At 42.2% G+C, this 27,566-nt stretch overlaps 1 protein-coding gene across 1 annotated transcript in view; it reads left to right on the top strand.

Moving 5' to 3' along the window:
- Positions 1-253: 253 nt before the first annotated feature.
- The window catches only part of LOC111141519 (collagen type V alpha 2 chain), a 137,611-nt gene continuing 110,298 nt past the window's right edge, over positions 254-27,566 (top strand). Inside the window, exon 1 of the mRNA XM_022494132.1 lies at positions 254-433. Within this exon, the coding sequence (XP_022349840.1) occupies positions 340-433 (94 nt within the window). The 5' untranslated portion in view covers positions 254-339. The remainder of the gene's footprint in view (positions 434-27,566) is intronic.

Genomic DNA, 27,566 nt, shown 5'->3' with positions numbered 1-27,566 from the left:
CGGAGCAGGGACAGTTGGAGGCTCAGAGACACAGAGAGGCGCGCTCTGATTTGGCTGTTTACCATCAATCAGACCGTTGCTTGGCAGACACTGGATAGTTATGAGCCTGAACAAGCTGAAAAGGGGCAGGAAGAGAAGTGGAGGCTGCATTCTTCCTATTTAAAGCTGCATCGCTTGAAAAAAGTTTTCTCAGACTGTGCTGGAGCTGGTGCTGGGAAGGGGTTTGCAGAGGCTGCCCAGGCCAGAGCTGAGAGAGCCGAGGCCGGCTTCATGGTGCTCCAAGAACCTTAGAGCACTTCTCGCTCCCAGGAGGACCTGCATGTCTAGCACTGCGACGAGATGGCATACCGGCCGCAAGCAACCTCTCTCCTCCTTCTGACTGTTTTATTAGGGCGGCTTGTCTCAGCGAGAGCCCAGGACGAAGGCGAGGACGGTGAGTTCGCGCCGTTTGCTTTGCTTGTGCTGTTTCCTGCGGGTTTGGGACGGGGGATGCTCAGCCCGGGGGGAGGGAGAGGGCGCGGGGGCACTTGCAGTGGGGAGTGGGGCCGGGGCGGGCAGAGGTGCACCTGGGAGCGGCTGGAGGACCATCAGATTATCTGCAGACCCCGACGCAGGGCAGAGGACAGCACCGGGTACTTCTGCCAAAGTCCAGGCTGAGTCCTTTCAGCTGCAAGGGGAGGGGGAGACGTTTGAAAGGAAAGCAGAGCACTTGAAATGGAGCCCTGAAGGCAGGGTCACCAGAGGGGCTCTGTCCTTGGGGCAGGGTGCGTCCTCCTTGCAGGGGACCTCAGGCCGCACAATTCTTTGTGTGGAAGGACCTCTGCGGCCACTCAATGACTGACTCCTCTTTGTCTCGGGCCTGGCTCTCCTCCCTTCACAGACGTTTCCTTCTGTCCCTTCCCATTTGGGATCTTAAAACCGCTTCTGCTGACCCAGAGCAGGTCTCGCTTACCTCCCCGTGACAGACGCTGAAGGAAGCCAGATCCCTGGGACTGTGTCCCCTCCAGCTGCACCATCAGGACAGGGGTCCCTGCCAGATGGCGGAGGGCAGCACCGGCCGCCTCGCGGATGAAGCATCTATCATGGAGCACTTGCAGGGACATTATCCTTTAGATGCAAGTTTCTTGTCTTTTCCTCTATTGTAAGACGAACCTTGCCTGTTACAGGTTTTTTTTCCCTATGCAGTTTGCTCCTCTGAGGGCTGGGTTGTGTGGTCTGCTTAAGCAAAATGCCTGGCGGCTATAAAATATAAGAAAATACGTAATTTGGTTCCACTGATTATTAAGTCCTTGTTCTCCAGACATGTTCTTTTTCATAATAGGCCATTATAGATTTTCACGACTATTTAACATCAAACTCAAGCTTTTACAACTTAGCACATGTGAACTTTTCGGTTACCGTCTTTCACAGATACTTTCGTGTTTATAGATATGCAGATATATGCATACATGTTTGTATATATTTTTTAATACCTACTTCTGTGTCTTTTTGCTCTGAAGATGGTCATAAAATTAGTCTAGAGGCCACAAGTTCTAAGAATCATTTTCACAGTGAAAATAAGAATGTGAGATGAAGACCCAACAATCTGTCCCGAGTCCCATAGAGGGGGCACTTCCAAAAACTTGAAACTTTCTATGTTTTCAAAAATGAGGCAATTTACAAAAGGTAAAACTCTTGAGTTTCTTTGTATTGGTGTGAAAAACGTGCATTGGTTGGAAGGGTGGGGAAAATACTTGGGAAGTAGAAGTCAGGAAAGGGGAGAGAAAAAACACAGAAAAATTACAATAGAAACAGCAAATCTAATTACTAAGGGGACAGTTCACTCCCCTCCCCCACCAAAACAATCAACAACTTTAAAACTTAATACAGCGTTCCTTGTTAATATTTTAAAACAACTTTTACAAAGTGTGACAATAATTGAGCATGGGAATAAACGAAAGGGCTGTCTCGTAGGGTGTATGGAATTGGCCACTTGTTAACAGAATTCCCCAAGTAGCTGTAATGACTCTGTAGGTGCTTCTGAAAAATAAAGAGAGCTTATTTTTTCTTATTATTAATTTACACAAATGTTAGAAATCTGTTATTTGGTGCAAAACTGCCCCATCTGCATACCAACCTCTCTTCCCCCAGTGTAACCAAAGAGCACAGCAACTGGAATCCCAAATATCAGATTTTATAGAAATAGTGTAATTCCTTGCATTCACATCACAAAAAATAAATCCCTCTGTATGATTACTCTACCTAGGAGAGTATAGGTGATAAAAATTCAATGGCGAAAGAAAGTAGTATGGCCCTAATTAAAGGTGATCTAGAAAAGAATTCCAGAATCCAGTATACTGAGTTCCGTGACTTGGACTGACTCACGCGCATATTTTGGTTTCAGTTACATTGAATGGATACTTGGCAGTACTCTATTTCCCCTGTTCAGGCTTGACACAAGCTTAATAAACATGTTAGAGTTTTGAAACTCCATGTGATTTCAAATTCAGGGATAGTAAGTTCAGGTAAATGCTTTAAACTAAAGAACTAACTAAGGTACACATGCAAAACAAGTATATTTTTCAAATTTTAGCTATAACTAAGTCATGTAATGTGCTATTGACTTTGCATACAAATATGTCCCCTTTGAAATGGAGAGACACATTATCACATGTAAGTGGATATTTACACACTTTCACATTTTTCTTTTTAATACTTCAAGGTGTATCTCTCATCTGTTTGACTGTGGTTATTTACCGGAAATGTAAACATAAGCCTAGTGCCTGCCTGATAGAAATACTTATGAACAATGAGGTAAAAGTAAGTAAATCAAGTCTTAGGCCTTTTAGGTCCAAACATTGCTACTTATTAGTAAATTTTAAGAACTGAAAAAAATAAAATAAAATAAATTCCTAAGAACTGAAAGGACGTTGGGCTAACATTAATTGAAACTCTTAAGTAACCAGAATCATAGTTAGAATGACAAAATCAGATTTTGATGAGTTTTTGGGCATGTGTGTTTGTGATGGTGGTGGTAGGGAGCTTTAAAAAGGTTTCCCATTTGTTTTTTTGTACGAGAAAATACTATTGCATTTATAATAATTGTTATATTCCTAAACAAAGTTCTAACACCTACTGAGTTATACACATTCTTGCTATTAGAAATGGGCAGACTTAATCTTAGAAAATCATCTTTGGTGTGAATCATTGATTTCAGCAACAGAGAAGTAATGGAGAGGAGAAAAGGTGCCAAAGTGTACCATTTTATTTCCGGAGGCCAGGCAGGTGCCATAAACAAGTGGAGCGAGTAAGTGGTTGTGCATCAGTAGGGAATGGTGGGCGTGTGGAGAGCTGAAGATGCCTCCCCCTTTAAGACATTCAAAACTAATGTTTTCAGAAAGCACTGCATAAGCCAAATGCAATATGTCTGAGTGCCAAGTTTGGCTCATGGACCATAAATCTGGAACCCTCTTGTTGCAACCCTACACTGATATCCTGGACCCAAGCCAACTTCTGATTACTAAGAGATGAGGGGCTGACAGTTCTTTTTATATCAAGGTCTCTTGCATTTTATTATGCTGTATCTGCCATTTATCTCATCATTAAAATACAAATTCGAAGACACAAATGCTTATTGCTCAGCCTTACTTGGATCAGACCACTTTAAAGGAAGCAGAGAATATGAATACATAGCTTAAGATACTTGACCACTCATAAATTGTTTTTAACTCATTACTGATAAAATAGATACTTTGGATTGTGTAGGACATGCAAACTTTTACAGTGGGTGTTTTAATCGTGGTTCAGCTGCATCTAACAGAAAGCAATAGTTTAAATTTTTTTTCCTATTTTTAAAAGAAGCTTGTAGTTAAGTAGTGAAAGCCTGGTATATTAACTTTACAAAGTCATCAAAGACTCAATCTCTTTCTAGTTCTTTACTCTCATATCCCTAGGGTATAATCCTTGAGTGATGGTCCTAGGTGGCTGCTGGAGTTCCAGCCATTACATTTACTTTCCAGGCATTTATTTGAACAGAGAATGAGAGACAAAGGTGGTGATTCTCTCTTTTTTCATGGAGACAATTAGGCCTTCATTCCATTTCAACTTATAGTGGCTGGAATTTAGTCATATAGGCACACAAAGCTACAAGGGCAGCTAGGGAATGTAGTGTTTTAGCTAGGTGGCACTAGCTGTGTACGCTACTGAATAGAGTTATGTTATGAAGGATATGAAAGACAAAATAGCTGTTAGGAAGCAACTCTAGTCCCAAACACAATGTCAGTCACTTTCAGTGGAACAAGTCTTCTAATTTCAATGGGCAGGATATAGTTGTGTGATCAGATCTACCCTGGTTATTGTTCACTTCTGAGTAGTGTGTGAGACTAAGATCATTGGAAGGCACTGATATGAGCCTGCAGTTCTTTGCTTCCTGATTCTGTCCAGATAAATTTAGAAGTACCTGTAACTTTTACCCAAACTAAACTGAGGCTTTACTTTGAAGAGTGTATCTCTCTCTATACATGTAGACTGTAGATCGAGAGATAAAGACAATATTTTATTTTTAAGAGAGAGAGAAGAGAGGAAAGAACATGGGGGAAAGGGCAGAGAAAGAGGGGGTGGAGAGTCTTTCAAGCAGACTCAGCCCTGAGCCTCAGAGCCTGATATGTGGCTCAGCATCAGGACCCCGAGATCACAACCTGAGCCGAAACCAAGAATCAGCCACAGTCAACAGACGGTGCCACCCAGGTGCCTCGATACAGATAATTGTTTTATAAATACAAATACGTATTTTTACAAATACAAATAAATGCAAATATTTGTCTTTTTATAAAGACAAATACAATATATGCTTTGACCATGACTCTTTGGGTTAGTGGGTAAACAGTTCACAGGTCCACGTTGAGCGGGCTGTGTGGTCATCTGAAGAGTTTGTTACCAATATGGATTCTGGGCTCTTCTCCTTTCCAGATACCCAACTTAGCAGGTTTGGATGGGATTTGGGAAGCTCTCTAGGTGGTTCTGATTTGTGTTGGTGAACCACTGTGTTACATCTCTGCCTAACGCTCTTGATCTTGATGTGGACCAGTTAGGTTCTTGTTCCAAGACTACACAGCTGTGACTTGGTGGTAACTTGCTACTCCAGTGATTCCCTTCAGTTACAGGTCTGCCTAATTAAAGTTCATAGATAAACCACTGCAGATTCACTGTCATTTCTGGAAAAATAACTCAATGCCCAAATCCCACTCATAGTGGCTTACGTAAATCGTTCTACTATACAGTGGATGCATGTTATTAAAATATATTTTAATAGGTGAATATAGAGTTTTCATTTTCTCTCTTTTACTTCATATTTTTCATACTTTTAGCACCGTCACTGCAGACCTACAATTCATGGGGTTGATCATTCCAGAAATGCCCATAATGCTGGAAATGAGGTAAAAACAGAAAGAGAAAGCTTTGTTTTGAGGAGCTGGGACTTACAAGATTAGAATCATGTTAAACTATGGTCACAGGAAGAAAACTATTTAATCAATGTACTCCTACTTGAAGGACAATCCGTACATCATCACTTGGTCTTTTATTACATTTATGAAATGTTTAAAAGTCAGTCATTTTTTGACCTACCATTTTTTGCTCTGAGGTCACATTGCAAAATTTAGATTTACATATGAGATATGTAGTAATGGTAAGAGAAAAGTCTAAAATTATTAGTTATTAAGTGATTCATTATATAAATTTGACCAAGTTGTATAAGTTTATACAAAATAATGGAGTTGGGAAGATACTCACAATTCAGCTTTTCTCTTGATTACTTTCCGTGTAAATTTCATCTAAGTTTCCTGTAAGACTGTTGAGTCATGATAGTCAGTATTTTTAAAAGTATCTACTTTTGGCATTTGCTGGAGGGAGCAGACTATCCTATGGAAAATTTTGCCTTAAAATTGTAGCCACATTGCAACCTTAGTGTTTTTATGATAGTTTATTGAAATGTTCAAAACTAAGCCCTTCAGAAGAAATCAAGGTGTTTTCATCTTATACTGTGAATATATTCTCTAAGGAACAGTGTGTAAGAGAAATCCCACTAGTGGTAAGTGATTAGTGGGATTCTGATAGCGTAAGATTCTTCTTATCCACGTGCCTTCTACAGAGAAAGTGGCAACGTCAACAATATTAATGAATTAACGTGTCCCTGTAGCTCTGTGATGTAATGTTCAAACTCAAAAATGTTTTTTTGTTTTTTTTTTCAAACTCAAAAATGTTTACATGCTTTTTTTTTTTTTTTTTAATTTCTCCTGGGAAAGAGAAAAGACATCTCACAGTTCTTTCTCTTCTTTCTTTCATCTTTTTTTCTCTTTTCGGTGTCTGCTCAATCAGAATTATAAATTCAGTTGCAAGAGACAACAAATACATTCTCAGTAGGAATGTTGCTTGCATCAGAAGCATCCCAGCCGTAAAGTCTGTGTACCCGAGTAAGAAGCCCCGTCTGGTAGTCATTGGGAAAACACCTGCTTCTGGTCCCTCTCTGGGGTTTAGGAGCTCTGCAACCTGCAAGGGGTGCTTTCGCCTCACCAGACTTTTGGGTCCTCATCTAAAGTTGGGAAAATGTACACACCTCTGTCAGTCTGCTGGGACTCCTGGAACTTACCCCTGAAGGTAATTTTAAAACACTTAACTGAGACACAGAAAGTGATATTACAATCTGATTTCAGTCATCACAGATACAAACCTTAGTGGCATATTTTTGACTTTAACCTAATCTTTGAATTTGTTTTGAAAAAGCTTCTGGATTTGTTTCCCTTCTGTAGTTTTGTTTGTTTCCCACTTCCCAGGGGAACTTTCTCCACCAGTCGTCCTCTCTTCGCTCTAACGACAGCCACTTCCTTTCTCTGGGGTCTTTCCCCTTATCTGGTAAACAAGCTCGGCTCCTCCCAGGGCCGTGTCTGGCTCCCACCCTGTCTTAATTCTTAGTCCAGCTGCCTCTGTCTCCATGCACTCACTCATCCCCGTGCGCTCGGACTTTTGTCTCCTCTACTCCAGTTAAGCTGGTCTAGTAAGCTGAGGACTAAAATGTGTGATGTTCCAATGGGCCCCTTTAATCTGTTTCATCAGGCCTTTCTCCATTATTTGATACAGTTGACCACTCCAGCTTTCTTGAAAAACTGTCCTCTGAAAGTTCTCCCTCGAGCTACCTAACCTTTTCCTGTCAGCTTTGTGGGCAAGTTCTCCCTTTTTCCTTTGCCCTTCCCCCTTTTTTTCCCTCACAGGATCTGGTTCACTGGTCTTCCCTGTTTATTCTCTTCCTGGATCATCTGGGAATCACTCTCTCAGGGTTTCACTTAACAGCAAACGGCTGAGAATTCACAGATCTCTCTCTGCAGTCCTGACCTTCCACACCTTCCCAAGGATGGGCCATAACCTCTTCAAGTTCAGCGCATCTAAAACCCGACTCATGATCGTTCCTTCAAGACAAGAGCATCTTTCCTATGTATTCCTTATATCAGGGAATGACAACATCATCCTACCTGGTCACTAAAGCAAAATTCCGATCAGTCACTTAATTTTACCGTTTTATCTGCCCAATATTTCCCAAATATACCTCTTTTCCCTTTCTTCTACAAATGCCTCGGTTCAGGTACAATCAAATCCCTGGATAATTGCAAAAGCATTTGAATTCCCAGCCAGGCCTCCTATGTGGCCACTTCCCACTCACGCGTATGTAGAGCTCCTCTGTTGCTGCTGTGACATCAAAGTAAAGTCTGATCATGTCATTGCCAGCTCCGTCACCTTCTGCTGGCTCCCGTAATCTGAGGGAAAGAATCATGTGCAGGCTCCTGAGCGTGGCATATGAGACCTTCTACGATCTGGCTCAGTTCTAGAATTTTAGTCCCTCATAGCTGTCACTCCCTGCCTGAAAACAAGAATTTGCCTGTAGTTCCCAACTTCCACTGCACATGCACACGCACTGTACCTTTTTCTTACTTGCCTCTGTTTTCCAGGTCCCATTCCATGTTATTAATTCATTTTATGTATTAGGCACATAATAGTTATTCCTTGAATATGTACCAATTAAACATTATTTTTAAAACTCTAAAAATATTTCCTAGCATTTACTCAACTATTAGTGAACTTATATTAAACTCAGTTTTTAAAAATTTGTATAATCTTGCACAATTTTTTATTTCTTTATGTCTTAGTTTCTTCATCTGTAAAATTGGAATAACAATATCGACCTCACATAATTGTTATGAAGACTACCGTATGTATCAACTGCCTATGTAGTTTGGGTCCTGACATAGCAGGAGCTCATTAAATGATAGTTGATACTATTTCTCCATTACTGTTTAATTACACAGCAATGACAATAATGCATATCAGGTGATTATGAGAATGAAACTGTTAGATACCACGGAAAAAAAAAAGAAACAACTTTTGCTCCCAAAGAGATGAAAATCTAGTGTAAAACTTAAAATGCAATTTAAATTTAAATTAAGTTTTACTTAAAATGTAAAACTTTAAATTTTACCTACCATTATAGTAGGGTCATTCTGATAATACATCAAAATAGGCAACTCATTTCTAGCTGGGCTATATTCTAAATCCATTTAAAAATGTCACTCTTCAAATAGTAGAGCTTTATTGTGTGGCTCCTTGTGTAGGTTTATTATGGGGGAAAAACCAAAGAAACCAAAACATCTTTCCATCGGAGACTGTCTCATGGCCCTGTGGTTTGAAGCGTCCCAGCCTCCCCGTCCCACACCCGCACTTCATTCTCTGCGGTGGCTTCCCGCGTGTGAGCCAGGCCCGGCTCCTTCCAGGTTGCGGGGCTACCTCACGCCTGTCCACGAGCTGTGTCTGTTTCGGAGTTTATTTTCTGAAACCATGATCGTCGTAAGAGTCTCTATTCAAGTTTAGAAGCGTGTTTTCTACACTGCATGGCTCTGGGTTGCATCAGCAATGAGAGGAATTGCTTCCCAACACAGGGATTGCCGAGGCAGCTCCCAGGACCCTGTGGTCCCGCCGTGGGGGTGACCACCATCTCCCGGACCTCACAGCAAACCTCTTCGTTTTCCCAAGTCTGCTGGTTTCTTCACTTCTTTTACTCCCAGGAGAATTTTGTGAGGTTTACTCCAGAAGGCAGAAGCTGGTGTAGGAAGTAGGCACGTTGTTCACACTCACTCATGCTTTCCTTTCTTTCTCCTTTCTTTCTTTCTTCTCAGTGTTTTAAACTTGAACAAATGACGGGTTTGACTTAGAGGGAGGTATGCATATGGAACCTTGCCAGGTAATTTGTAGCTATGAATTCTTTTAATTGAATCTGTATTATTCAGTATGGTGGTTCTGTGGACATCCGTTTTAGATTCTTTCCTCATGAAATTCTAAAAATGTGGGTGCATTCCATAGCAAATAAATTCATTTATAGAGATTTAATATTTTCATTTATCTTAAATAGCAGTCATGCTTATTTTTGCTCCTGAGGTAGTAGAACCTATCACATTCCTGTATTCTAGTTTGAAATTATTTTTAAGCCATTTCTCTCTCATTCATTGCAGAGCTTTATATTGAAGAAACGATTAAGTTAGTTTTTTCATATGATAATTGTCTTTCTCTGATTGACTTATTTCACTCAGCTTAATACCCTTTAGTTCCATCCATTTGTCGCAAATGGCAAGATTTCATTTCTTTTGATGGCTGCATAGTATTCCATTGTGTATATATACCACATCTTCTTTATCCGTTCATCTGTCAATGGACATCCAGGTTCTTTCCATAGTTTGGCTATTGTGGACATTGCTGCTATGAACATTCGGGTGCATGTGCCCCTTCAGATCACTACGTTTGTGTCTTTAGGGTAAATACCCAGGAGTGTGATTGCTGGGTCACAGGGTAGCTCTGATATGAGGAACTTGAGAGGCAAGGTGGGGATTCGGGGGTAGGGAGGGAAAAAATGAAACAAGATGGGACTGGGGAGACTCTGAAACTCAGGAAACAAACTGAGGGTTGCTGGGGGTGGGGGAGGGATGGGGTGGTTGGGTTATGGATTCTGGGGAGAGTATGTGCTATGGTGAGTGCTGGGAAGTGTGTAAGACCGATGACTCCCAGACCTGTACCCTGAAGCAAAAAATACATTATATGTTAATAAAAACTGTTACAGTTTAATTCGGAACATCATCTTTCTCATGTTAGTGCTAATTTTTGAGCTAGAATTTCTGGTAGGATGGACTGGTGGACACTGAGATTAACTCGTTACCACAGAAGAACAGTTCAGTTTCTGAACTGCAGAAAAAAATTCCTCATTTTCTGGTCTTTGGCTATAAACACAAAACCTCTGAAGTTTTATAAGGAAAGTTGATACTTTATTTTGAGAAGGCAGAAGGATACTGGTCATTCTGATGCAAATGAGTGATTCTGATAAAAGAATTTTCTTTTACATGAATTTGTACTTAAAAAACAAAACACAACAAAACAAAACAAAAAAACTTGGGTCTTGAAGGAGGAACCACTGAACCTTTCCTCAGGGATCTTGTGTTCAAGCCTTAAGGAGCTACAAATGTTATGTCTTTCTGAGTGTTCATTAAAAAATTCTCATTTCTTTCTCTAACCATTTCCTATTTCCCCTCAAATCTTGACATCTGCCCATTCAATTAGGCATGTGTTTGTGCTTTTATTTTTCTCCCTTAAGCATAGTAAAACTGAACTGAACTTTGCTGAGAAACAACTAGTAAATTCCTGAACAAATGGAGTTCTCATGAGCCTGGGAAGATCTCAGTCTTTTTACAATCTGTTTATTTTACTTTAAAAAAAAATAAAGTGGGATAATTACTTTAGAGAATGAGACAGAAATGAAACAGAATTAGTGCTGTAGAGATTAGCCAGTGACTACATTCAAAGTTCCGTTTGCAGTGCTTGTGTTTGCAGACAGGGAGGAGGACGGAATAAAATTAACTTAGTACGCTGATGATAATTAAGTTAGTATTTTGGCGTCTTCAGCATATAAATAAGTATGTTTCATAAACTTGTCGAAGGTCCACTTACCTGAGCTACCTGGTATTCCTTCCACATCTGTTCCATGGATGCAATGTTACAAGGTCCTAGAAGAATGAGCAAGTTCAGTTCTAGAAAAACAGTTTTAAAATAGATGACTTTAGTTTAGTTTTGTTCTGTTTTAGGAAAATATGCTTTCTAGCTCCTTTCTGTTTGAAGGGAAAGCACTGAGAATTCTGCATGAGAATTAGTGTCCCACACTGCAGTTCTGGTTGGATGTTGTCAACTTCCCAAATTTTGCTTCAAATTATAGACTTTTCCTTGGAGCCTGGGCTCCCACCAAAACTTTACTGTTTTGTGTCCTCTTCTCTCCTACTCCATGAGAAATACACAGCACGTGCTTTCTAGTTACTATTTAATGCCCAGTATTAATAATATGACTCCCTTATAATGAGAGCCAATTATATGATAGTTTGTCTTTTGCAATCTTTTTTTCACTGTTCTCTGACCATTAGAATCAGCAGATACTGTGGTCCTGGGTGAAAAGTCCACTATCAGATCGAGTCTGTGTCTCACACTTTAGGCAAATGAAACAGGGCTGTCAAGGACGTTCTGTACTTGTCCATGGACGGTTCCACAGTCGAGACATTACAATCATTTCAGATCCATTCTACTGAAACTAGAAGTTGCCTAAGTATAATCAAAATGGAAATTTGCCCACCACATTCCCACTGTTTCTGAAGAGGACTTTTCAGTTTCTTCAGGGTAGAACCCTGCGGTAGTGCATCACACAGAAGGCTTTGGTGCGTGGAAAGGTGGGTTCTCTGTGGGTACCCAGGGTGCCAGTTAGCATCTCTGTGATACACTAAAATGCAAGTCACCAAGCTAATATGAGGCTTCATGACTGGACCTATATCATGTCTTGTGAGATTTATTTAGAGGATTTCAAAGAGGTTGGGAAAGTTTGTGACATCCATTAATTTTTGTTCTTTAATTTCTCTATTTTTTTACCCTATATTCCTAAAACATTGCCATTTTAGAATAAAGAAATAGACACTAACATGATATTATATTTCTTTTTTTGTGTGCCAACAGCATATATACTGTAGGTTGGGCCTATAGATGGAAGGAAAAGCTCATTGTTTCAGTGAGATTTTTTTTTCTCTTTTTGATTATAGGAAATTCTCTTGGTTCCCAACTATTACCATTTTTTGATACATAGGGCCTTTAACAGTTAGCAATTTCTACATTTCAAACTTCTCCTTTTCCACTTACTTTCCATGAGCAGTTATTAGCGCATGGTCCTTGGAGTCTCACGTTGGGGTCCTGATCGGCCATTGGCAGCCGTGTGACCTTGAGCAGGTTGTTTTTTTCATCTGCATATTGAGAAATTGAGTTAAAATTCCTCACACTTTAAAGGCACTGAAGAAAAACAGGTGTTACTAATACTTAGGTTGATTCCCTGATAGACCATTGCAGGCTGTTTTCTGCTACCGTAATTGAAATAATTTCCATCAGTGCGCCCCCAGTTACTCGGAGTGACGGGAGAAAGACTGCGGGAGCAGCGACCTGTAGGCATGGGGGCAGAATGCGAGGTTAGGAGGGAGAAGCATAACGGGGAGGTTTGAAATAGCAATAAATAAATGTTATTCATCTCATGTTCTTCCCTTGAGCCAGGCCTCTGCCCACTCGATTACTCACAAAGCAAGTTAGGAAAAGCAAACCACCCAAACCCCTGAGAGTTATACTTTGGTATTAGGGTGCAACTCACCAACTTGGAAGTACATGTGCTCACTTAATTTTATCCTTTTTTATAATATAACGACTTCGGGAACTGTTTGCCCATTTGGTTCAGGGAGGGAGTTGTTCAAGAACAGTGAAAGTCTATTTCACATATGAAACTTCTGTTTATCTTCCTCGTATTTTACTGTTGTCAAGGCAGACTTATTTGACCCCTGAGCAGTGTCTTCATGAGGGATGGCATTTGCCTCCATCTGGGCTCTCGGTGGGAGGACGGCGCGGTGTGTGTGAGCTCACTCGGTGTCTACTAACTCCGCGTGGCTGGAGCACTGCGAGAGCACTGCGCGGATGACTGGAATAAAGTCTCCCTCCTTCCTTATAAATTCCTTATAAGAAGCCTTAATGGCCTCATTTATGAAACAGGGATCATACCTTTTATTGTCTCACAGGTACAAAATAAAGAATTCACACTATGCGTGGAAACCCTGTTAGCTGTAAAGGCCAGTAGAGGGATAGCCTGGTGTCAGCGTGCCTCTGCTGTGCTGACAGCTGAATGCATACCAAGTGTTTCCTTCTGAGCAAACACTCACGTTAGCAGTCTAAAGGAGTATCAGACTCTCCATAGACATGAAAGAAAGCAAGTTAGAGTGTTTTGAATTGGGGAACGTAAAGTACCTTCTTACAGAACTATCTAGGAACCTCCCAGAGCCCCCACATAGGAGTTAAAAAGGAAGGAATGAGAACAGAGGCTTTGACTGGAGGATAAACAGAACAAATAGGAAAAGAAAACATGATTTTTGTGATGTAACTGGACTGTAATCTCTCCACATGCAAAAACGTAGCTTCCTAGCAGAGGTTGAATCCACTATTATTGTTACTTCTCCCCTATGCATCTCCCATCAGGAAGCCTGTCTCAAAATCAAAGAGAAGCTCTGAGGGCCTGTTTGTAGCCCGGTATCCCTTTTCGCTGGGTCAGAAGGGGACTTCGAGCTGAAAGTTTAAACTGGTGACAAATGTCCACACAATCTGAGCTCCGTGTTTAGACAAAGGTTCCATCGCTCTCTGGCCTGTCTGCTCTCCGGGGTGTTTTAAGACTTTCTACTTGTACAGGGAGAAACATGCAGTTACGGAGATGAGGGCTTCCACCAAATAGACTATTTTCTTTCTTCCATGAATAAATTGTTGAAATAATTTTAAAGAAAAGCTTCTAGATTAAAACTGGACCAGGACACACGAAATCTGCGCTCTAATGGCAGATCTGTCAGGAACTAAGTGGGTGATTCCGTGGAAGGAACTTAAAGTCGCTGGCCCTCAGATTCTTCCCTTCCTAAACCCTGTGACCCATTACGCAGAGCAGTTCTTCCTGCTCTGAAAGTCGGGGACCGCGGACGGCTCTGGGAACCTGCACCCATACCTCAGAGTTGTGCACGCGCCTGCGAGGAATCTCACTGACACTTTTGGCAGATTGAGGTGTCATGCATAGTCTCCGTAGTAATGTGTTTCTGTACTTTTAAATTAGGATTTGATGTTTTTATCCATGTTTGTCCAGTTTTTACCCACGGTTCATTTCAGGAATACAACTTCCGATTTATGACTTTGGAAAATGATCTGCTTTTCGGTTAATGGCTTTATAGCAAACTTTCTAGGGAAGTCTCTAAAATGAGACAAAGTTTCTAGGCAAAGGTTCCTTCCTTTTGCGGGGCACGGAGGGAGAGGGAGAGAGTGGATCTTAAGCAGGCTTCACGCTCAGCACGGAGCCCGCCGTGGGTCTCTGTCTCACACCCTTGAGGTCATGACCTGAGCCGAAATCAAGTCGGACGCTTAACTGACTGAGCCAAGCAAAATTTCTAAAAGGAGGTTATGAAAAAATTTATAGTATTATGGCCTCAAATTGTGTAGGTTTCAGGTAATTTTGAGCTTTCCAACAACAAAGAAAACGTGTACATGTATCATGTGTTGTATTACACCATCACAGTCGTAAGACGCCAGGTTCTCCAGGTATGTTTTGGTGGGATGGGTGGTCAGATAAGCATCATCCTAGGCTCTCACCCTTAGAGCTGATGGATTTGTCTTGGTAGCAGAGACCGTTTGTTCTTCCTGACGACTGAACATAGTAAACTGCTATTCTGTACAAATTTTAAAGAAAGGAAAAAGGAGAAGGGGAATTAAAAGGTTCTGGGCTTTCATGTGAAGAGTAGATCATGGGATGGTCATACTTATTATATTTTTTGGGAGACATGTATGTCTTTACTCTGAATATCTAGAAGGTTTGATTTATTCCTCTGGTGTTTCTTAAACACAGAACTTTTGAGAACATACTGCCTGTCCTCCTTATACTTCAGGGAAAATGAGACTCTGTGTCTGCTTCTTTTCCAGTTTTCCTCCCTTCAGTAATACTGACTGGATCTTTTACACATTTATGTACCCAAATCCTACTAGAATTTTACTCCCAGACATTTTGGGGATAGAGAAGAGCATTTTTTAAATATTACTATGTGTCTAATTCAGGTGCATGAAAATTTTTAATTAAAAATCTGAAAAGATTAAAAAAATACTATTCACACGTGCTTACCTCCATGTTCAAATCAGAGATTCCGGTGGGAGAAAACTGTCAAATTCTAGACAAATGCACTCTTCAAAAAGTGAGAGCTACTTGGTAATCTTACAGCACTTAGCAATAATTTACTTTGCGGCGGGATGTAAATCCCCCTCAAAGGCCATTATAAATTTGTGTTAGTGGCATTGGAATTTAGTTCAGATGATTCCGAAATTTTTGACTTTTTATTAAAGGAAATAATGCTCTAATCTTAAGTGATGGTAATTTTGACTGACTTTTCTCTACAGAGGAAGATACTCCCACTGTTTGTCTATGAGGCACTCACCTGCATTCCTTCATTTATTTCCTCCTTCAGTAAACATTAACAGAGTACCTGCTGTTTACCAGGCCCTTCACTGACTGATGCAGAAATAAATATTTAATCTTTACCTCCCAAGAACTAATCATGTAATGGGCACAAGTAAAGGACTATACCGTATGGTCTGTGCTGATGGCGGCAGACAGAGGATCCTAGGGGCACCAGAAGACACCCCTTCCACACAATGCCTCAGGGACGGGAGGTCAGGGAAGGTCTGAGAGGAGGGAACACCAGAGCAGAGTCATTCCCCTGCTTTCCCTCCGTTATCTCCTTCCTCTGCCTCCCACCCTCTCGTTCATTTACCCAAGTCTTTAACATCAGGATCTGGTCTGATGTGCCTTCTTCTAAAAACCTTTCCAATGATCCCAGTCATCTCTGTTCTTTTTGTCTAAATGACAGCATTTCCCCTTTCTATGGCACCTTTAACCCTCGAAAAAACCTTTTCTGTCTCTTCCATTGTTTTAGTTTCATTTATCAATAAAGCATTTGTCATTGATCCTTTAGTTCTATCATCTGCTCCTTCAGAATAAAGACCATCTCTCAATGGGCTAACTAGATGATGGGGTGAGGAGAGCGCTTGTCATGATGGGCACTGGGTGTTGGAAGTACACATTTAAATTGTACACCTGAAAATGGTAGTAACTGTATGTTAACTAACTGGAATTTAAATAAAAACGCACAAAAAAAAGACCATCTTTCAAACCCAGAAAATCAAATGCATTTCCAGTGCTGTGCATGTTTCAGATACTCAATAAATGTTTGTGGTTAATAATAAAGCAAAATATATTTTTTGATGGTTCAAAATCAAGTGGCTTCTCTCCAGCTAATTATCAGATTGTTTTCTAATTATATTACTCAATCTTGCTGAATTTTTTATATCAATAGCAAACGTAAAAAAATTGAATCAACTTTTATGTATAGGTTAGTTCCTCTTTGTGTGAAGCCTCATAAAAATACATACTCTGCAGCACGCAAATTGGGTACAGAAGGAAACAAAAGTTCATTTTATTTATAATGACTTTAGTCAGGCAATAGGGACACAAAGGTGATTAACACACAAGGGACGTGTGTAATGAGGGAAATCAACATAGGAGCCAAAAAGTAAACCACAATATAATAAATACAAGGAGGGTTATCCAGCTCCCCTCGGAGAGCAGGGGTTGGTTTTCTGGAGGAGAGAGACCCCACACACATGACGGATGTGTGGTCGCCTGCAGAAAGGAGACAAGAGAGAAGCAAGAAGATGGCATGTAATTAGGAACAAAAGATATGAAGAAATACTCAGAAGTATGAATCAACATCATTTTGCAGAAAAGGAAAAAGCTGCAGAAACTGCAACTACTTTAATGTCTTGGAGCATAGAACGGAAGGTAGGGTGATCTCGTTTGTTATTAGAGAGGTGATGTTTTAGATAATTTATTGATTACTGATAAAGTCTGTATTTAATAATAGTAGAAATAACAAGCATAGATTATTATTTTTCTTTCCTTATTCATTAAAAAGCTGAGTTGTGAAGTAACAAAGAAATACAGGACCATAATTGGGATAAGAGGTAGAGTCAAGTAAGAATTTTTGCTTTATTTTGTTTTCAGAGGACAGAATGGGCTGTTTATGGCCTGAGCGCAAGTTTCCCAGGGAGAGGGAGATCTTGAAGATACAGAAAGAAAGGGCAATAAAGATTGACCACGATACAGAAAGGCACTGTGTTGTGTATAAAGGTAGAGAGGTTAGCCTCAAACAGGAGATGGGGTTAGTGTGTCTTTGTCTCGAGAAGCAAGAAGCAGATGCAGATGTGGCTTCAGGGGAAAGCAGCTCTTTGGGGTCCACGAGGTGGGAGTGGAGGGTCGTGATGGCCCATGTTTGAAAACACGGTTTTTATTGCTTCAATTTAATGTTTCAATTACTTTAATGTATCAGTTTTAGGTCAATACAAAATTAAGTCAGTTCAATGTAATTAATCAAATTACATATGCTGGAATGGCCCTCTAGACCAACTGTTCTAACTATTGGTCTGTTTGGGCTAACATGATGCAAAGATCAAATTATCGATACATTATTCGTTTTTATTGAAAATGTCGGCTAATTGTCAGAGAGTTGCTCAAAATCCTTCTGCAGCGTGATCCATAATGTTTCTTCTTCCAGCCAGGTGGTGTACTCTTCTTTTGGACGGTCAGCTTCAACTTTCCATCCATACCTAACTCCCCTCCCTGCCCCCACCACATTACTGATCACAGTGCTTAAAAGAGATTCCCTTTCTCAGAGGCAAGGCTAGGGTTTTCCACACAGGCCCGTGGTCCATATTCAGCTGACGTTTATTGCTGGAGGTCGCTGCCTCTGTAAATTACGTCACGCTCGATCTAGGTAGGATTGAGCAGTTCTCAAGGTGCATTTACTCATTTGATGCGCACATAAAACCCAAGAACCTTAGTTTACAGTTGAGGAAATTGAGACTCACAAGAAATAAATGATTTTGGACAGGGATATGGAACTTGGGTTTCCTGGCTCCCAAGCCACAGCTCTTTCAATTGCATCTTATAGAGAGGAGAAAAGGGAAGGAGCAAGACCGTTTAGTGAGAAGAAAAGCACTGCACACTGCATGAAAATGGTGTGTTTAGTGCTGCGTTCTTAGAGACCTCAGTGGGACCAAACCTGTGGCAGGCAATAATTAGGGCAAGTATCACATCATTTGATCTTGCAGAGGCTTAGATTTTTTTTTTTTCCCAGACATGAAAGTTTGGGATTATCATGAAGAGCTATAATGAGGAAGTAAGCAAGCAACTTTTAATTTACCCAACTAAACATTTTACTTGCGATGAAATAGGAATCCTTGTAAGCAGGACTCCACAGAGAGTTGAAAGCAGATGCAATCATAGGATGTGTGACAGGGTGAGAGCCAACAGTGACTTCGGAAAGAAAAAATGATGTGGGTTTAGCACTCAGTGAGACACCTCTAATTATTAGGTTTTCTGTCCTGGCATTCTGTGCTCCACTGATTAGAAAATTAATGAAGAAGTCACTGGTCAAATATTATTGTGTGCTTCCTCAACCCCTGGATCCTAAGTTCCAGGCCAGACACTGGAAGTAGAAAGAAAAATAAGAATCATTTTTCTTACTTACAGAGTTCCAGTCTGAGAGATACACTGTAAGTTTTTGTAGCAAGACCTGACAGAAAGGCAACAGCATATGTGCGGATCTGCTTAAGCTGTTCTATAAACTAGTGAAAAGCTACAAAACCCAGACATCTACATCAAACATTTTCAATAGGAGGCTCTCCAATTAAAATGTTTATTTGTTAAGAAAATATTTTCTTCCTTCTCTAGTGACATTTTTTATCAAAACATTTGTTCATCTTTCCATGAAGGTAATTACAAATGAGTTCAAGATTTAATCACCTGCAGAAATGTTTTACATTTACGTAAATGTTGCTCATTGATAATGAATCAATCTGTAATAGCAAATATTTGTCTGAGTTCTGTGTACTAGGCCAAGTGCTATGGTACACTCAGTGTATATATTTACTAATAAGTTCAGAACTAGAAGCCATGGTTCCTCACCTTAGGAAGTTTCTAATTTAGTTACAAAGTAAACACTTGAAATCATTAAGCCAAGAAATAGGATACATAAGCACTGAACAAAAATACATTAATTCTTTTTTTTATTAATTATTTTCATTAACATATAATGTATTATGTGTCCCCGGGGTACAGGTCTGTGAATCATCAGGCTTACACACTTGAGAATAAGCCTGGGGTAAACTTAGGAAAGGGGAAAATTGACTGGAGCTGCTAGAAAATGAGTGAAGATTTCAGAGAGGAAACAGGCAGGAGAATGGTGTTATGGAAGGCGTCAGAAAGGCTCTCAGATTGGGGCGCCTGTGTGGCTCTGTCTGTTAAGTGGCTGCCGTTGCCTCAGGTCATGATCCCGGGGTCCTGGGATGGAGCCCCACGTCGGGCTCTCTGCTCAGCGGGGAGCCTGCTTCTCCTTCTGGCTGATTCTCCCACTGCTTGTGCTCTCTCGCTCTCTCTATAAATAAATAAATTTTAAAAATCTTAGAAAAAGAAAAAAGGTTCTCAGATCAATGGTAATTCTATTGCAGAGATCCAAGGGAAGGATGATGGGAGGAAGGTCCTGGATCCTGTGGTGGGGAGTTTTCTGACCTTCGTCAAAGGTCTTGGAGAGAATAGTTGTCTAAACAGTTAATAACCAAAGCAAAATTGCTAGTGGTTTGACTTCTCATGGGTTCAAATACGTTGATTTCTGAACTAATTTCACATGGTAGTTTCTTAAGTAAAATTCTACTCAGCTAATTTTAGTTCTCTATTATTTTCTAGAGGACTGATTGGATGTTACTAATGAAATGGTGGATACAATCTGTTGGTGTTTCCGCAATGTGAACATTTTTAGTGCTAGGAAGTAATTTGTGGTGCTGATGACGTATTGTATAAGAGTTGAGGACTGGGATCAGTGGATTATACAAGCAGAGTGCATAAAATCCACATTGGCTTGGTGATATTTAATCTGTATGTGATAAGAATACTTGTTATCACAAAAATGACACAAATTCTGTAAATTATTTAATAAAGCCATTACTATGGAGTCAGTCATTGCACGTATTGTCGGTATTACATTGTAGATTCTCAGAGACCCTTCTATTAATTACTGTTATGATGACCAGTTTTTGACTTTCTAATTAAAATTTGGCAAGTATTTGTTGGATATGCGCTGTGTTCAAGCTACTGTGCACGGTTATGGGAGTACCACAGTGTAAGATGCCCTCACTGAATTCAGTCTATAAAGAGAGAGAAAAGCAATATATAGAATAGGAATGTTTTGTTTTTTAAAAATTTTAAAAGATTTAAATTTTTAAAAAAATTATTAGAGAAAGAGAGGGCATACATGAGCAGGGGGAGGGGCAGAAGGAGAGGGAGAAGCAGACTCCACATGAGCAAAGAGCCCAAAGTGGGGCTCCATCCCAGGACCCTGAGATCGTGACCTGAGCGGAAGGCAGACACTTAACTGACTGAACGACCCAGGTGTCCCTAGAATGGGAATGTTTTAAAAATTTAGTTGTCACAAATAAACCTCTTTTTCCCTATTTAGATAAAGAAATAATCACATATTATAGTTAACATCAGATAAAAATATTTATTTCAGCCATTTCATTGATTGTAAAAATGGCAAATTATTTCTTCAAACCACGACATACCAGGGAGAATAGGGCATTTTGACCTAACTCTTGGCAAAGTTTTATTTCATACCAGAATACCACAAAACATTTAGTTGACCGAAGAATTAGCCCACATTTTATTTTTGTCATCCAAAGAACATTACATTCCAAACTTCCTATTACTGGTATGTGTGAGATACACTTTGAAGTAGACAGTAGTCTGGGTTGGGGTTCTTTTCTGTCTGTCCTTTTCAGTCATGTTGGCAAAGTGGTGCAAATACCGCCTTTTCTAGCATAAGAAGATAACAGAACGCTATGTGATTATTGCTCAAGAAGAATGAGGAAATATTTCTGTTCTTTTTGGACCTTTTTATTTAAATGCCTTTAACATGCTCTGTTAACTCAATGAATGTTTTCAATTCTTCTCTAACACTGTTCCTTTTTTTGCTTTTGTCTTGGGTTCAACTTCTAGATGTGTTATTATTTGTATATGCTTTAGGAAACACAGAAGAAACAAATGTTTTTTACAAGTCAGCAAACTGGGACAACTTCTAATGTGATCTAAAAGTATTAGCATCATTTGTATTTACATCTTTATATATATGTACATATATTTACATATATCTATATATGGGAGAGAGAGATCTGTTTATATTTATGTGTAATTTTCATTAAACAGTACAGAATATTTAACTGCTTCCTTCGTTATAGCCTGAGTGCTGAGTGGTGTCCATTGGGGAGGTGGGTGAAAAATTAGAAGGTAGTCAGAGCCATTACATCGTCATATTAACAGTTGCCTCAGTCGAATTTTCCATTTTGTAACCAGATGTTATTTTTCAGCTCCCATGGCAACTAATCCTCCATCATATTTTCATTATTTTATTGCAAATTATTACAGTAACTTAATAGAGCATATGCTTATTATATTCCCTCATGTAAATTAATGCTGTATTTTGTCTTAGTTGTTTTGCAAGTTACAGATGATAATGTGATTTTACACTGTCAGTTTAATGGAATTTATTCTTAGATAACAGATTCAAATATTTGGCACAAAAATATATTTGAGACACATCAATATAAGTTTTGGAGTATGCAAAAATAGTAATTTTTCTACTAATGCATCAGTTTGTGACAACATTCTGCTCATTTAATGCATATGTCTCACTGGGGCAATCTCTCCAGCAAAGCAGGATAACGAGACTCTTAAAATTAACATATGGGGACAAGACCATCAATATCAGAAAACTGAGTGTATTTGGAACTTCCAAGTCTTGGCAAGTCCTTCTTCTTCTTCTTCTTCTTCTTCTTCTTCTTCTTCTTCTTTAAGATTTTATTTATTTGAGAGACAGAGACCACAAGTAGGCAGAGAGGCAGGCAGAGAGGCAGGCAGAGAGAGAGGGGGAAGCAGGCTCCCCACCCAGCAGAGAGCCCCACGCGGTGCTCCATCCCAGGACCCTGAGATCATGACCTGAGCCAAAGGCAGAGGCTTTAACTCACTGAGCCACCCAGGCGCCCCTTGGCAAGTCCTTCTGAAAGGAAAAATATGTTGAAAAGAAAAAAATATATATTGGTTTGTTTTCAAATGTAACATAAATTATAATTTTATGGTATTTTTTTATCCTTTTATTTTTAAAATTTGACAGTCTTCAATATCCACAGCCAAGAATTATTTCCCTAAAAAAGAGGAAACTTAAAATTCGTTTATTTAACAACTATGTATCGAGTGCCTGTGACAGCCGCATTCCCTGGCCCAGGGCGTGCAGCCGCGAGCCGGCTCTGACCACAGGGATCTGGGATTCTCCCCCGGGGTGTGGCTGCGGGTTAACCGCCCTCCACAGACGCCCCGAGCATCCTCACATGGCAGGGGTGAGTAGGTCTGTGGATGGCATCGTGGAGACTCGTCAGCTGAGTGCCAAGGGAGGAGATGGACTTGCGTGGACTGGGTGGGCCCGGCGTCATCAGAAGGAGGCAGCAGACGTGCAGCTGCGGAAGGCGGCCCCGAAAGCAGGGCCCGTCGGAGAGGGAGGGTGGGGGATGGTGGCTGCGAAACCCAGGCAGGGTCCCCACATCACGGAGGGCCAGCGGCCTCCGGAAGCAGAGAAAGACAGTGAACGGATCTTCTCCCAGGGCCTCCGGGGGATGCGGCCCCGGCGACACCCTGATCGTGCCCCACTTGGGATGCGCGGCGTCCGGAGCTGCAGGATCCCAGGTGCGCGGCGTCCGGAGCTGCAGGATCCCAGGCCGCGGCGTCCGGAGCTGCAGGACCGCAGGTGCGCGGCGTCCGGAGCTGCAGGACCCCAGGTGCGCGGCGTCCGGAGCTGCAGGACCGCAGGTGCGCGGCGTCCGGAGCTGCAGGATCCCAGGTGCGCGGCGTCCGGAGCTGCAGGATCCCAGGTGCGCGGCGTCCGGAGCTGCAGGATCCCAGGTGCGCGGCGTCCGGAGCTGCAGGACCTCAGGTGCGCGGCGTCCGGAGCTGCAGGACCGCAGGTGCGCGGCGTCCGGAGCTGCAGGACCGCAGGTGCGCGGCGTCCGGAGCTGCAGGATCCCAGGTGCGCGGCGTCCGGAGCTGCAGGATCCCAGGTGCGCGGCGTCCGGAGCTGCAGGATCCCAGGTGCGCTGCAGCGGGGACTTGCGGGCCTTCGTCCCGACCGCAGTAAGCGAGGACAGCGCAGAAGCGGGAGAGGGGACCGGGCAGAAGAACCGGAGAGACGGCGGGGGTGGACCGGCCTGAGGTCACTGGCTTGGACCCCGGAATGGAGCTGTGAGCCGAGGACTAGGGGCAGCCTCCGGAAGCCAACACGGACGAGACAAGGGCTCCCTCCCGAGAGCCACCGGGCGGAAAGCCGAGCCCTTGATTTCAGCCAGTGAGACGCATCGGGGACCCCGAGCTCCAGAGCTACGAGAGAAAGAATCAGTGCTTTCAGCCGCTGAGTCCGTGACCGTTTGTCACAGCAGCCATCGAAAATAAGACAACTTATGAACAATTAAAAAAATAGATAGTTTTTGATAATAATTGGCATAAAGGAATGAAAACAAAGTAAGGTTCTGCGGCTGTGTCGTCCAGGATCATAGCCACTAACCACCTGTGGCTACTTACATTAAGTTAAGTCTGAATTAGTTAAAATCTAAGCGCGCCCAGTGCGTCCAGGGACGGCGCAGCGCGGTGGCCGAGCCGCTGAGCAAGCCGGTGGTCTCGAGCGCTCGCTGCAAGGACGGCTCACTGGGCGCGAGCTGCGTCCCGCGGGGACGGTCTGAGTCCGAGGGGTCGGGCCTGCGCAAGGCTTGCGAGGGCCGCAGGTAGACGAGCACATGCAGCGCAGTTCGGTGCCTGGTCGCTTCGCGGAACTGACTGGCCCGGCACGGGTGCAGCCGCGGCCGAGGGCGTAGCCGCCGCCGCGATGACGGCGGAGCCCGCAGGCAAGGCTCGAGCTTCGTGAACTTTAAGTCCTTCTCCCGACAAGTCTTGAACCAGAACTTCATGTCGAGACTGTATGTCTCTTGTTGTTGCTATATATTCTCTTCATTGTCCCTTCGCAGTTTGTGTTAACGGTACTGTCAGGGATCCGACCCCACGATTAAAAAGGAGAGTTTCTCGGATGGTTGTCTCTGTTAAGGAATCCGGAGAGAGAGAGAGAGAGAGAGAGAGTGTGTGTGTGTGTGTGTGTGTGTGTGTGTGTTGCTTGATCACTTGTTTTAATTTTTTCCTTTTAAGCTATTTTAACTTCAGGATGTTATAACACTGATTCATAAAACGTGTCATTACGAACGTGATAGAAAGTGCCAGAGTTCGCAGTCAGGGAGTTTCACTAGAACCAGGGAATATCGGAGAGCTGTTGCTCAGAGGTAATGTGGAGTCTCAGGGGGTCTCTCTGGGGACTACCTTTTAAGGCAAATGTGTCTCACCGGTGAAAGTGATGGAGGACGGTTTCCAGATGTTGAAATGCTGATTTTGGCAACTGCTGCAGAAACCTGACCCATGTCTTGCCAGAACAACCAGAAGGGATGAAAAGCACCGATGTAAGTGGGTCGGGTACACGGTAAGCAGAGTGAGCAGAACTGGAAAGGATACATTTAGGGAAGACAGTGGAGCCAAGGGAGCAAATGTGGAGCCTCAGTTCATTGCTTGTCATGAAAGCGTGTTTGCCTCTGTCATGGGACGCACACGTGCTTATGACTGCTTTACACTCCACTCCCCCCTTCCTCTACCTTCATTATCTTTCCTGTAAATAGTGATGTCAGTACATTGATCAGGGAAACTCCTCCCGGCTAGTGTGCTTGTTAGGTGTTACAGGATTAGTAAAACGTGTATGGCTAGAGTCAAACAGATTTGTCTTCCAGTCCTGGCTCATTATTTACGTCAGGATGACCTTGGCTGAACTGCTTAACCCCAAAACAGTCCAGATTCTTGATCTGTAGAAGGAAGGTTACGATCTCATTGAGCTGTAGAAGGGAGGTTACGATCTCATTGATCTGTAGAAGGGAGGTTACGATCTCATTGATCTGTAGAAAGGTGGTTATGATCTCCTTCCCAGAGTCCTGCTGTGAGAAATAAATGAAGTCACGTATGTGAGGTGCGTGCCGACATGAGTGTTTCCTTGCATCTGCCCATTCTAACAAGTCTCCAGAATTCACATGCTTTTGTACAGTGAGGAAGAACACACTTTCAGAAGACATCTGGGAGTTGAGTGTAATGTGGACAAACTCCTCGATGAGCTGTTTTCAGCCAGGTGGGTTCTCGTAAGCTCTCGTAGTAGAATCTCGAAGATGACCAGGGATTCTGTTTACGTATCAGGCACCCCCTGGGGATTGTTTCCTGAAAGGTGAAGAAAACACGAAAATAAACACCCACCCTCAATGGAACATTTTCTTTTATGCTCTGAATATCCACGGTGCTGCTTCTGTTCCAACACTGTGTTAACCTGTGTGTTGATTTTTACAATGCGTCTGTAGGGGCACCTGGTGGCTCTGTCTGTTGAGCATCTGGGTGTCGTGAGATCAAGCCCCCCGTCAGGCTCCACGCTGGGGGCAGAGTCTGCTTGGGATTCTTTCCTTTCTCCTCTCCCTCTGCCCCTCCCCACGGTCCTCTCTCTTTCTCTCTCAAATAAATAAATAAAATCTTTAAAATGCAGACTGTAATTGTCATCCCAAACTAGCCAACCGGTTCCACGCAGTTCGAGATAAATGAAATCTCCCATCTGCCTCCTCATCTTGGTGAGATCTTGGACTTCCATTTCTCTCTTTTTTAAAGACTTATTTAATTATTTATTTATTTACTTGAGAAAGAGAGAGAGAGAGAGAGAGAGAATGCACAGGAGTGAGGGCAAGCAGCGGCAGGGAGAGGGACAAGCAGACTCCTAACTGGGCAAGCAGCCAGGAGGGGCTTCGTCTCCATTTGCACAACCCTGAGATCATGACCTGAGCCAAAACCCAGAGCCACCCAGGTGCCCTAGACTTCTATTTCTAAATCATTTTGTTTCTCCCCTTCCATCCGCAATATTCTATGCCCCAGATCTTCTCTGGAATAGAGATTTTTTCCCCCCAATCTCTGTGCTAAGCCTGGCCCTGGCCCAGCAAAGGCCAGATTCTTCCAGAAGGCCAGCCCTATAAGAGTTGGAACCTAAAAACCTAATTCATACTCCCAACTATTTTCCTAAGGGGCGGAGTAACAAGAGCCTGGATAACAGGAAGAGATCCCTGTGGGGACCTAGCTCATTCCACACCTGGACCCCTGGCTGTGTTCCACTGTGCACTTACTGGGGAAGCTTTGAAGTCTAAATTTGCAATTGAGCTAAACCCTGTGTTGATCTCTCTGCCTTTTCAAATTAGCACAGTCTCTGCCTTGCCCGTTGTCATCCCAGTTTCTCAGAGATACATCACAGAGATACAATTCAGAATTTTTTGGTGTCATGACTTAATCCTAGGATACTGACCTTACCTGTTATCACACGTGGAGGTAGAAGCTTTCAGTGCAAACCCTAGCGCCTCCATCGAGCAGCTGCGTGACCTTCTGTGTTAAAGCACACACGTGGGGCTCAGGTTCTAAATCCTTAAATGCAGACGGTAAAATACTTGCTCTGACGACTTCGTGGTGTGTGAGGAGTGAATGAGCTCATGCGCGTCGAAGCACATAAAACAAAGTAGATGAGTCCTGTGTTCTCGGAAATTTTGAGGTTTTCTGTTCACACTGCAGTGTCGTTACTTGACTCTCTCTCCTTACTGACGAAAGGGTGGAGATCAGTTTTATTTCTGTGTATTCATCCCAGCCCCAGTACCTTGCACTTGCTGGGTCCAGGGGAGGTATACAGACATTCTTAAGAATGGGGCCTCTGGCGTCGTGTTGCAGCAAATCCACATCACATGCTGTATGATTCTGAGCAGGACAATTAACCTGACGAAGGCTCAGTTACCTCATCTGTAAAACGGGATGAGAGTCATTGCATACCTACTCCCTTTATCAAACAAGAGACACCTGAAACTTTTAACACAATGTGTGATGTGGATTAAGGTTACAAAATTTCTCAGTTTTCATTTGTATTACAGGCACTTAAATAAATGTCCTCAATGAGATTTTCTTTACCTGATACAAATTTTCTTCTATGCGAGATGATTTTTTTTGTTGTTGTTGTTATTCTCCTAGAAGTTTGGAAATAATTTTATGCCTTGAATTACAAGACTCTATCTTTTCAGGACTCTTCAGCACACAGAGGAACATCACAGATCTCTCTCTAAAGTCAATACTAGGATAGACCCAACAATAAAGTTTTCAGGTGGACTCCATAGTT

Source organism: Enhydra lutris, unplaced genomic scaffold, assembly GCF_002288905.1.
Source record: "Enhydra lutris kenyoni isolate GAN:26980312 unplaced genomic scaffold, ASM228890v2 scaffoldscaffold1, whole genome shotgun sequence".
Classification (NCBI taxonomy): domain Eukaryota; kingdom Metazoa; phylum Chordata; class Mammalia; order Carnivora; family Mustelidae; genus Enhydra; species Enhydra lutris.
The sequence above is the reverse complement of the archived record's forward strand: the minus strand, read 5'-3'. Positions and strand labels throughout refer to the sequence as shown.